The sequence below is a fragment of the Cupressus sempervirens genome, chromosome 8 (assembly GCF_028749045.1).
Source record: "Cupressus sempervirens isolate cs-2001-9-10 chromosome 8, ASM2874904v1, whole genome shotgun sequence".
Taxonomy (NCBI): domain Eukaryota; kingdom Viridiplantae; phylum Streptophyta; class Pinopsida; order Cupressales; family Cupressaceae; genus Cupressus; species Cupressus sempervirens.
The window spans coordinates 707182999-707196246 of NC_143125.1; the positions used below are offsets into that span (position 1 = coordinate 707182999).

At 35.5% G+C, this 13248-nt stretch overlaps 1 protein-coding gene across 2 annotated transcripts in view; it reads right to left on the bottom strand.

The window, feature by feature from the left end:
• Positions 1-9274, bottom strand: part of LOC149544392 (histone deacetylase 19-like) — a 189862-nt gene extending 180588 nt beyond the window's left edge. Inside the window, exons 1-2 of one of the 2 annotated variants that reach the window (XM_089798829.1) lie at positions 9091-9274; positions 7309-7887 (exon numbers count right to left, since the gene is read on the bottom strand). In XM_089798829.1, coding sequence (XP_089654955.1) covers positions 7309-7836 — 528 coding nt within the window. In that variant the 5' untranslated portion in view covers positions 7837-7887; positions 9091-9274. Of the gene's footprint in view, positions 1-7308; positions 7888-8870; positions 9008-9090 lie in introns of those variants that run through there. The other variant, XM_089798830.1, reaches the window with a different exon arrangement.
• Positions 9275-13248: the final 3974 nt, after the last annotated feature.

Genomic DNA, 13248 nt, shown 5'->3' on the forward strand with positions numbered 1-13248 from the left:
TATTATCTCGACTGTTTAATCATTAATTTGCATTAACAATGATATGAGGTGTTTCACCTTACGATGACGATGTTAATTATGATACCTTGATTATTAGGTTATATGCATTCAGATAGTTCAGTATGCCCTATTGATGATGTTTATGATGTTTAGGTATACACATGTTTAATGAGGATTATTCTAGTATTTTAATTCGAATTGATGAATAGGTTATGTTATATTGATTATGCAATTTTTAATGGTTAAATATATGAGCAGAAATGAGAAAACAGTTATTTAAATGAAAGATTGATGTTTGAATAATGTGATTATCCAAATGAGTTTTAGTTATATACATGTGATTTTTCTCGAGCTACTGATGTGTGAATTCAGTGTGCAGGATTATTAGCTAGGAAATCTAACGGAAAACCAATAATCGACCTTATGTACAATCTGTAAAAACCCAAGGTTGAGTCTAATGAAAGATGTAGACACTATTGTTTTGTATTTTATTTGTATCGTATGAATGTGTGTATCATTCTGTAATCATCAAGTGTTTAATGTTATGTAGCAGTGAATCTTATGGTGTCACTTGACACGCATAATTTGTATATGAATCAGCATGATAATTAGGGTTAGCCGAGTAACCTGATAATCTGAGATGGATTAAGTTAGTAACCTAAGACTAATTAGTTGGTAACTTAGATTAATTACCCTAATTAAAGTTTAGTGGTAAGTTTGTTTGCCTAGGTTTTTTAGAAAGTTCAAATATTTCAAGCCAATTAATAGGTCCTAAAATGGTCCTAGACACCAAAATTAATGAAAACCAAGTGCCTAAGGGGTATGTGTATGAGTTGAGGGCATTGTCCACCCCTCTAGACCCTTTTATTGACTTTCGTGACCACCCAAATATCTCATTTTTTCTTTAGTGCGAAAATTTGAACTTCATCATGAGTTTGACAAGTTTACACCCCACCATAAAGGTTGTCTTAATGATAGGATTAAGCGGCGAGACCCTAGAATGCCTTAGTCAAGTCTAGAATTATTGCAATTTTTAGGTGGGTAAGTTAGGAGCCTATTTAGTTGCAAATTTGAGGGTTGAAGAGTGTTCACCCAATTTCTAAATTTAGAGAGAGTAAAGTCAGGATTGAAGGAGGAAGAGGGAATAGCTCTTCTCAAATTTCAGTTTGTCATAACCTTTTGTGAAGGTAGGAATCCTCCAAGTTCTTGTTCTTCATACTATGTTTTTCATTGCTTAAGTAGGCCTTCTACATGTGTGTGTATTCGTATGTATGATGAAACATGTAAGGAATGGGATTGTTATGGGTTTCTTAATTGTTTTCCTTCTGTGGTTTACATTTTGTTTTATGAGGAAAATTGTAAGGGTGGTGTTGGCATTACTCACCCTCGGATAGGATAGAAGTGGCCATGTACGGGAAGAGGGCCTCAGTTGGACTCTGGGTCAGTGTAGAGTCTCTCATCATGATGAGGAGAGGGAGAGAGTAGGGTGATATGGGTCCCTACTCGTCAATACAAACCATTTTGTGTTTTGGGAATTAAGAAGTGAAAGAACAGAAGTTCTTGTGATTATTACTTTCGGAAGAGACATCTGTTATGGTGTTGTGATTAACTTCTCCTACCCTAGAAAATTCCACCTTCTCCCTAGTCCTGGTTCGAAAATGAACCTATTGTGCAAACCTAAGATGGGAGTAATTGGTTGAATGTGTTCTTGTGTTAAATTTGTTTGTCACCCGGCCAATTTTGGTTCTCCATGGTTACCTTGATGTAATTTGTAGATTTCATAGTTGCTACCTTGATATGCAGCCAACCTGGATTCAGGGTTTTGGTGTTTTGATTCAAATGTCTTGGAGACTTCTCCTCAAGATAGTTATCCTGTTGTAAACTTCATTGTGAACCTTATTTTCGAAACAACAATGATATCAGGTTTTCTTCCCTAGTTCTTTCTCGATTGAGTCTTTGAATCAGGTTTTTAATAAAATGATAGTTCCTTATATGAGAAAGGGTTCATTGGGTTATTATAATGTTTCAATAGATCTTCCATTGTAATTCTAGTCTTTAAATGAAGATAAAAAGACATGGTTGTTTAAATGTTGATTTACATTATGGAGAAGGAAAAAAATGCAGTCCCTTGTAACTTGTATAAATGATGGAACAATGAAGGGATTTGATTTTAAGTATGTTTTGTGAATTTTCAATATGAGTTCAAGTCCAAATATAATCAGGAACATAGTCCTTGGATTAACCTACATTGGAAATAATAAATTGTATAGTATCCTACCTTATTGATTTAACAAATATAATGGGTATACCATTAATTTTGTAAGCCATATAAAACATTAGGAACATAGTTCCTAGATAATAGTATTATCTTAATTAGGATTGCAATACATGACCCAACTTAGAGGAACAAAATCATTACATTGAAAGTTGATAGTAATATAAGAAACATGAATTATGAAAATCCATACTTTTCTAGGAGAGCATATTAGCTCTCTGGAAAATGTATAGGCACAAGTAAAATCACAGAGAATATTCCTCCTATATTCTCCTCATTGGGATATTTAATCTATCTTATTGCATTATTAGTGCAAACCCTACGGCTAAGTAAGAAATGGCAGACTTAAAGTTTTAGACACCATCTCTAAATAAAACAATAAAACAAATAAATTTAAAAGTAAGTCAAGGAGGGAAAGTGACACCCCATGGGCCCCACCTCCACCTCACCTCCTTCTTCCCAAATTTTGGACGCAGCAAGTTATGAAAGGGAAGCAAGATATTTGTGGCATTAAATGAAAAAAAGAACTAATACATTACAAACTTCCCCTTTCCTTCCCTCTTTTTGTGTGGAATGCTTAATTAATAAGCCTGCACCCTTATCCACAATGGGACATGGGGGAGGCGTGTGGGTTGACTTTATTCTATTTGGGGAAGCGTCCTTGACCTTGGGTAAAGGGATAGTATAGTTAGGAATGTTTGTTATAAAACAAAAAAATCAGCCATGTGTTTGAAAATATAAACTCACCTTTTGAAAAGACATCTCTCCCCTTGCCTTTTCCCCACGTAGGAGGGAGTAGTGCAGACCTAGGGCAGCGTGTGCAGACCTTGAAAGGCGCCCAGGACTTTGGGGAAAGGAATGGCAAGTTGCCAAGTGGAGGAGTAGAGTAGGGGTTAGTTAAGTGTTAAGGTTAGTAGTTAGTTAGGATTAATTAGTTAGAATGTTAAATCAGTATTAGTTAATGTTATTCATTTTTATGATAATTGGATTATGAAATTTTTAATTAGTAGTATTTAGAGTTAGTAAATATGTATGCTTAAATATGTTTGTTTTCTTTTCATTTTAAATATTTAAATATATTAGAATGAAGTGTCAAGTGTTAGTAATTATTTTATGGTTAGAAGTTATATGTTAGAGTTAGTTTTAAATTTAATTATTCCTTTGGGTCATTTGAAATTTTTATGATTGAATATAGTAGATATAATTAAGTTGATAATTGTGTACATTAGTTTTAGGTGTTATGTTAGAGTGGAATCGAGATAGTGTTATAAGTAGAAAGTCATGATAGACAACTAGAGTTAAGGGTTGGATGATATTACGTGTTGACTCAACATATGAAATTATTTTATATTATTCAAAGGAAATTGAAAATTTTAAAAAATTGCATTTTAATGTTTGCATACATTTACATAAAAGTTATTTTAATTCAGATTTCGAGGGTCATAGGAATGAAAGGGTATTGAGGGAATCATAGTTTGATTTCCTGATCAAGGTGAGGGATATGATTGAGGGATGAAATGAACATCATGGATAATTTAATAAAACTATATTTAATGATTGTAACTAGTATAATTGGTTATTTTAATAATGAAAGCTTAGTAAGGTACTTGATGAACTTCTAAAAAGATGCAACTAGTTCACCTAGGAGAATGTACATACTACTAAAACTAATAGAAGATGAAACAATAAACTATTGTGACTTATGAAAATGAATCAACCTAATAATGTGAAATGCTAAGTAGTCAAGTAAGGTTAACCTAATTAACAATTAGGGTTTGAATCCGAATTTACCCTATAAGGGTGAAATTTCGAGATGTTGTCAAAACATGGATTACATGGACTTAACCTAACTTGAACCTAAACAAATTTAATTCAAAACTCTACCAAAGAACTAAAGAAACCTAAATATGCTCAAAACATGATGTTATCACTCAATTAGGGTTTAGTCAACCAACCTAGTTAACTTGAGCAAGGTGTTCTGGTAGCACCTTGACTCGAGTGTTCCGAACCTATACAATATGTTGAGATGTCAACTCTGCATCTTAATGAAATGTAAACAAAACTCACTCTTAATCCTTTGTCAACTTTCCATAACCTAATCAGTGTAGCATGTATTAAACATAGTGGTTATTTAACTTTTAAAAAAACAAAATTGGTGTGTTTTTGCCCTAATTTTTTTGGGCATGACAAATTCAAGGCCTATGTGGCAAAGGGCTCGTAAAGGTCCTTCAAATTTGGATGCCCTATGTGGCAAGTTGTCATGGTGCCATTTGGATTTAGCAAGGTTATATGGTAGGGTATAAGATCAAATTTGGATTGACATGCCTATGTGGCAAGTACTTTTGGATTTGACAAGCTCATGTGGCAAGTGCCACACAACAGATCAAAATTTGCATGCTTATGTGATAAATGCCTTGGATGCAAATCGGAATTATCAAGGAGATGTGGTAAAGCATTTTGGTAATCATGGGCTTATGTGGCAAGTACCTCTGGATTTGGCAAGGAGATGTGGCAAAGTGACTTTAAGTATTTATGGAAATCTGGGTCAAATTGAGCCAAAAATACATAGGTTTTTTCGAAAATCAAGTAGAGATTGGGCAAAAGACAAGGGTGGTAGGACAGAAATGGAGGTTGAATGGGCAAAATACCATGAGATTTTTGAAATCACACCCAAGATGGAAGAAATTCCTTGGTGTCCTTTCGGAAATGACATAAGGATTGCGCAGGTGCACCTGATGTTTTCGAAAATCAGGCCTTCGTTGGGCCAATTCACTTCGTCTTTTTCGAAAGCAGACCCTAGCTGGGCCAAATACCATGCACCTTCCTTGTTCAGATCAGAATTTATTATATCATTTACACTTGAAATTTATTGTGGGTTCAAACTTTGATCTCGCAACTTAAAAGAAAACTTGTTGTTGAGCGAACCTCAATGTTTGGATTTCAGTTTTTTACTGGAAATAAGTTCGAACTTATTGGATGTTTTGACTTAGTTTTATTAGTCAAGCCTATGGGCTTGACTTTAAACCTTCTCAAAAATTGCTAATAAAGGCTCAGATACGATTTTTGCCCAATCACCACAAACTCTACACTCTTCCTTTGATCATTCTCAATTCAAACTCCATGGTTCCCTTGGTTGTCCACAACTTGATCAACAATTCAATGTCTTTGTTCGTATTTGGATCAAGCTTGAAAACGGCTTGCTTTCTATCCATAAGGCTTTGAGAACAACAACTTGCCCAAGTGGAGGCTAAGCTTGATGTTTCAACAAAAAGCACTAACCCTTCTCAAGATCAACCTTAACCACAACTTTAATTCTAAAGCCTTGCAAAGCTTTGAAAAGTTGCCAAACTATACTGTCACTGGGATGACTGACCACTAGCAAGCAAAAAGAGGGGTCCCCATTTGCAATTGGACTATGGTACGAAAACCTCGCAACAAGGTCCTTGTGTGCTAAGTGGGACGCTTACCTTGTGATTGCTATCAACGTAGATGGGCACATTTCAACTAAAATGGATGGTGACTTGCCAAATATTATAATTGCAGTGAATAAGCAATTATGTCCGAATTGGAAGTTGAGTGTTGTTAGAAGAAGAGTTATACTCATAACAATCAGGCACTGCTATAGAGAACAAAATGGGGTTGTGAATTTCTCAGAGAGTGCAGGAGTTCATCATAAGGTCACTTATATAGAATGCAGGAAAATGAATGAATGGCCCAGCCTTACTAATTTATTGAACAAGGATTGACCTCATCAGCATTTGCTTTCCTGGCAGCATATTTGGATTGTGGAGGACCCCTGATAGTTTTCATTAAATTATCATTGATGGCAATGTATATTCCTATTGTTCATGTTTTACTAATAACATTTGCGCAAGCCAGCTTCTCCTCCTGCTTGGAGTGTATGTTTTAAAGATGTGGAGACATGATCTAAAGCTTATCTTGGCCTACGTATTGTTATTGGCGTTGGTGGATTTTGTGGTGTTCTCCAGTGGTTTGACAGGTCCCTAGGTTGGCATTCTGCTAACAGCAGTACAGGGCAGTGTTAGAGATCTGTATTACCATGAGAAGGTGACTAATCACCATTTGAAAATTGAAAAACCTACAATGATGTAGGGAAGCTAAATTTGATTGAAACTATCTAAGGATCTAAGAGCATTGAGGACAATGTTATTGTTCGCTCTCAGAGATCAATAATGGATGACTTTTTAGGCAAACCAAAGGTGGTGGTTGTTGACAAAGCTGTGTGGAAAAGTTTGTTTAATTCCAGATTAAAAACCCTGATGTTGCCAGATATTCAAGATATGAGCCATGTGGGCTTTCTAGTAGAGCCTGCAATAGCATTGATAAGGATAAAGAGGCTGTGAATATGACAAAGGTGGCTATTCAAGCCCTGCAACCAACTATAAGAGATTTAATAGAGCATATGCAGAAGCTTGAGAAGTTTTATCAGGATCTGCAACTGATATTTAAGCATGTTGTGGTATCACAGTATAATAGTTTGATGAAGCTGATGGGTGGCTAGACTATGTCCCTCCCGCCAAATAACCATCTGCCTGTTTGATTGGTGGAGTTAATTCAGAATTTCATATTTTATGGCTCATAAGCAGCGCTGACTCCTTTATGCCCACTATTGAGCTGGTTACTATGTCTAACAGTAGTGTTTATAATACACTCCAGATAGATAATTGAAAGCTCCTCCCATAAATGTAATGTTGCATTGGGCTACATCTCATTTGGCCTAGTTTTCCCTTGCAGAGATTTAATGTTTAGCTTTGGTGGGTTCTATTCTGTTCATCAGGGTTTAAAAGTTTCTGCAACTGGTAGTTATAAATATTGTTCTGTTGTGATTCTATTAGTATGTATGTTTCTTTTATCTCTGTTTATTGATTGGTTCTGCTGGTCTGTAGCTGTTGCAAGTCTATATGTTATAGTTTTAAGGGAGACACTCCTTTAATAGAACCACATAAGTCATCTAAAACAGAAAAATAAATTGCAGAAAATAATGCAGAGACAGAATACATTTGGAAACACACCTTGTGATATTTAAGTAGCTCCAAGATGGACAAAACAATGTCATTCACATAGCAAAATCCAGATGCTTCACATTTTTTTGCATGATGAAGACCACCAGCCCAGTTTATTGCAATGTCACATTGTTTGTGATTAAGTTTGACAGCACCACCAACAGAACCACCAGCATAAGTTTGGCAAAATTGATACAACCCATCAAATACAGGACAGTCATCTCCAACATTAAACCTTTTCAGTAACTTCAGTTGGTCCTGTGTTGTCTCTGGCGTTATTCCTCTCAAAAATGCTACATAGTCATCCGCATGGAACCGACAGAGGTCTCTATCTCTAGCAGGATATGGCTTAAGAACTTGCATTTCCTTATGCAAACCATAGTGAACAAGAAGAGCATGTGTCATTCGTATCCGATGAGGCTTCATTGGATGACCTTGTCCATAGTAATAGTTCCCAACATCTGGATCATAAAAATATGAGACTTTCCTCTTAGTCCCATCTGTTCCAGATATAAGGGAATTGCCTCCGGTCTCCATTGAAAAGTCTCTTTTTCTTAAACATCCAATAATTCCTTGTAACGTGAATAACTGCCAAAATAATACACAAAAAAAGCCACGGATAAGGGAAAACTTTAAGGGGTAATCCAAAAATCTTGGCTTAGAACAATATGCTCTATATATCAAATAGCAGAATATAATGCATAATGGGGGATCAACTATTTTCCTTAAACATTTACCCACTGGTAGCATAAAAACTGTCAAAACAATTCAAAGATAGATTTGAAAAGAGAAAACTTCATGGCCAGTCTTTTTCAAAAACTACTTAATCTATGCCATATATTAGAAATTTAGAGCATAATATTTATGTCCAGCTAAATGAGGTTCAAGCTCTAGGTGCAGACCCTCATTAGCCCCTGTGAGCCATTACCCCGACTATTTTAATGAAGCAATGAAGGCTACTCCCTAGTAAATGCGAATCCAAAGTTAGATATTCTACAGTATTCTGAACATGATGGTGATTTTCTTTAATTAAATAAGCAGGTGGATGGGAGGTTTATAAAAAACAAGATAGCATTCATATTTTTTGTTTTGTGAAATGGAAAGATAGCATCATAAGAATTTAATTAACAACCATTCTACGCATTACAAATTATGATATAACTATTTCCCTTTTAAAAGCCATAAAGGAAAACAATCTATTCACAAAAATTCGTCGCTTTTCTACTTTTGTGAATTTAAATACTAATCCAAATCACCCATTTCAGTTACTCTAAATGAACTGAGTCCAGACAGAATTTTGAGGCGTTAGTAGACGTTCTATCTTTTATCATTTGATAAAGAAAATAGTTCCTGAAGAGTTTAAAATATATTCGTAAGAGGGAAACTAATTTTCTCTGACTGCTTCTATGATGAGAAAGTGGTATTTATGTCTTGAAGCTGCTTAATTCTACCAAAGAAAGTTGAAACCCTCTCAGAGAAAAAGTAAAAGCCTCATAACACCATGGAACTAATCAAGAACATTATAAGAATAACTGAAAATAAAGCTTAGATGAATTTCTGGAAACACCCACTAAAACAATTCATCATGATCCTCCACACAAAATTTGTACATAATTAATTTGTTATATTTCTCAGCAGTCCCAGGAACCAAGCTTCTACACAAGACTACCCAAAACTGTAAACGCTATTAAAAATCAAGATAAACTTTATAAACTAGGACAAAATCAAGAAAATGACACAGAGAGTGAGAAAAAGAGAAAGCGAGCGCACATCACAGTGAAAAATGCTTACCTGAAGACTTGATCAATGATGTAAGCAGTATCTACAAAAACTAGATGCAGACAGATCGCTGATCAATTCATAAACTTCCCTATAAATTTATACATATATATTGGCTTTCAAAAGATTTCCTCGGATATAGTATTACAAATAGTACCAATATCAACAACCACTAACGTTATTTCCATTTACGTTTGTTCCTAGGCTAAGTTTCCCTTTCTTTTTGTCCCGGCCCCACGTTGTCTCTAGTCTAATTTTCACCTTAGGCATGCATATATTTTATTTTTTATTTTTATGAAAAAATAATGTGAGAAGTAAAAGTAAATAATTTTAAAATTAAGGGGAAGGTTTCTCAAAGTACGGCTATAATTCTAGATGGGGCAATTTATGTTGGGTTTTAAAATAAGAAGCTTATTTTTATGATAAAATAGATGTAAAAAAGTTGTAAGGATGATTGTTTTTTTGTCATATTATTATTTATTTTAGAAAAATGTAAATGTAGTAGATTTTATATAATTAGGAAGGCCAAAATCAAATAAATGGATTTTTGGGTCATAAATGGAATATCCATCAAGGTGTTTAGAAGTACACATATAATTCTAGATACGACAGTTCATGTGGGGTTTAAAATAAGAAATTTCTTTCTATGGTAAAATTAGAAGTTAGATGGTGGATGCAAGGATGGTTATTTATATTGTAATATTTATTTTAAAGAAGTAAAATTTAGTAAATTTTATATAATTATTGAGAGGTGTATCAAATAATTGGAATAGAGTAGATGAGGTAAAACTAAATATATATTGAAATGAAATTGATAAAGATTAAAACTATGGCATTTCTATCAAGATTAAATTATGTAGCTTTTAAGACAAACTCATTAGTGCAATTTCATGAGTATTAGTTTACAAGAACTCATCTCTCATGAGTTAATTATATACTTTGAACTCATTGCATCTAGGTGATGCTCACGGAGTTGAAAGTTTATTTTGAAATCAATATAATATATGCTTTTTATTTTTTGGTGCTACAAGAAAGTGATGGGGACACAACCCAAGCACAGAATGGACACAACAAGAAAAGGGAAATTGTATTAACTGTGAAAATAAGCTAGTACATTCAGTACAGAGAAAAATAGACTTCAAAACATGCCCTAAGGGCTTACAATAGCACAAAACTGGAGATAATTTCTCCTTTTGGTACCTCCTCTCAATTTCCACTCCGAACTGCCTTTAACAATGCCAAAAATGTCCTTAAATAGACCCCAAAGGGTTAAGGACTAGGAGTACATTCTAGAAAGTGCTAGTAGGCATCCACCGACCAAGTAGAAGGCTCCAGAAGCCGCGTTAGAAGTTAGTGCAAATCTAGAAGAATCCAAAAATGGTAACCGAACTTTCGGGAGGCATAACTTTTGAATTGTAGCTCCGATTGACGAACCGTTTACATTTCTAGAAAGCTCTTGAAGCGCTCTATAGCCTTATGGACAGCTTCGCTCATCTCCCATTTTTTGGCCCTTTTCGAGATCATTTAATGCCCCTAACCTGACTTTGAAGCATTCTTAGGAGGTCTCCAAAAATTGAAAAACTGCAATAACTTTCAAACCGTGGGGCCTTTTGACCTGATTCTTTTTTTGGAATGCTCTAAATTGCAATTACATTCATCTGGCCAATTTACACCTCCTAGTTCACCAAAATGATGGCTCAATTAGATATTCCTATTTTTTTGGCATTTACACGTATCCCAAGGTGTTCAAATACTCTATCCTAGAACACTGATCGTGGAACTATGAGAGTTGGAACCTTTATTTGACCCAAATGGGTATCCAGAAATGAAAACACATGAAACAAAAACTAATTCTAAGTACATTTTTTTTTGGGTGACACAGGATTGCCCTTATACCTCTAGATGCTCCTGCATCTGTCATGTCCCCTATTCAAATAATTAAAAAAAAATAAACTTTGTTAAGGCAGGCAGGCTCCAAAAAGGTGAAATTTCAGAAAAAGAGGCTAATCTTTGGAAACCAATGGACTAATAAATAAAAATTATTATCAAATTATATTTTATTAACCCCTCTTGGACGTGAGTTAGGGTTATGCCCTCTTTAAAAGGGGTTTGGAGGCATTTTGGGCTCATTCTACATCTTGATTCTTGCTAATTTTCTTGTTGTTCTTCAGAGGCTGCCAAACCTGTGGAGAAGGAGACCCAAGAACGGGAGTTTGCAGGTTTCCAGGAAGGCTAAGGACGGGAGTTTGAAGCCATTCCATGTGCATGCTCATACAGAGTTTGCCTTTGTGCTGAATAGTGTCGATTTGGGTGTTTTCGGGGTTGTTTTTTGTTTGAGTTTGGGTTTTCAATTGAGTGTTTCATATCAGTTTGGTTTGCTGCTGTATTTCAGACTTTATGATGTTAAAATAGAGCTAAATATATGTATTGGGTCGTGATTAAACTTTTGAGATAGTTTATGAGTGTTTTGTGGTGTTTTCGGGCATTTTTGTGTTAATTTCGGGAGCCCGATTGAGCATAGTTTTGCCCTACATTTGTGAGCTATTGTGTAAAGGCTATACAAATCTGGAAATGTCATTTTGTAGGCTGTTATGCTGCTGAAATTTCTGTAAAAATATCCATTTTCAGATTTATTAATAATTTGTGAAGTTGTGAAGTTTTTGGCACTAATTTGGACATACCCGATTTGGGTTTTATTGGGAAATTGGCAGATCTTTGTAATATTGGTTGTTTGATTTTAAAGTTCTGATTTGAGGCTGGAAATATCATAAAAAAATCAGTAAAGGGACATTATAGCATCAGACACCTAGGGTAGATTGAAAAGTGACCTTGTCACTTTATGAATGGTAGAGGAAATTCCAAATGGGAAACCTCAGCTACTAAAATTCAAGTTGAGTCCTCTATCGACCGTCCTTTTCACTTGACCAAATACTCTTCATACTACCTATTTTTGGTGCTCCTACCCACACAATGATCTAGAATGTCTTCTATCTCCTCCTTCTTAGAAGCAGGAATTGGACATGGCTCTAACATCAGTTCCTCATCTGCACCATCATCATGATACTCTGTTAAGTCTGCAATGTTGAAAATAGGAGAAATGTGAATACCATCTGGCAACTCCACCTCATATGCATTTCTTGAGTCATGTTTCTTCAGAATTTTACAGGGGACAATTTTTTTCATTTTCAGCTTATTGTAAGTACTGGCTGGAAATCTTTCTTTTCGTAAGTGTACCATGACTAGATCCCCTACTTGGAATTCCTTATGTCTTCTCCTTTGATCAGCCCTAGCTTTATACTCTTGATTCATCTTGGTAATGTGTGCTTGAACCTCCTCATGTAGACACTTGATATGTTCAGCAAATTCTTCAGCTTCAGCACTTGTCCTTTCCCCTTGCTCTATCTTCCTCAATTCTGGCGCAGTCCTTGGGCTACTTTCATATACAATGTGGAATGGTGATCTACCAGTACTCCTATTTACAAAGTTATTGTAAGCAAACTCGGCTTGTGGTAGAATCAAATCCCATCCCTTGGGCTTATCCCCAACTAAACATCTCAGCAAATTGCCCAGACTTCTGTTTACCACTTCTGTTTGGCCGTCAGTCTGTGGGTGATGTGTGGAACTGAATTTCAAGTCTGTTCTCAACTTTTTCTACAATGTTCTCCAGAAATACCCCACAAATTTAGTGTCTCTGTCAGAAACTATACTCCTTGGAAGACCATGTAGTCTTACCACTTCTCTGAAAAACAAATCTGCAATATGGATAGCATCATGAGTTTTGTGGCATGGAATGAAATGTGCCATTTTGGAGAACCTATCAACCACCACAAATACTGAGTCATTACCCCTTGGTGTCCTCGGCAATCCAAGAACAAAATCCATACTTATGTCCTCCCATGGCTTTGATGGAATGGGTAATGGCTGATATAGTCCATTATTGTGGCTAAATCCCTTGGCAACTTGACAAACCTGGCAACTCTATACAAACTTCTTCACATCTTGTGAAATCTGAGGCCAAAAATAATGTTCTCTAAGAATGGCAATGGTCTTATCTCGACCAAAATGTCCTACCATCCCTCCACTGTGTTTCTCTTTAATCAGATTTTCCCTCATGGAACTCCTTGGAATGCACAATTGGCTGCCCTTGAATAACATACCATCCTGAATCAG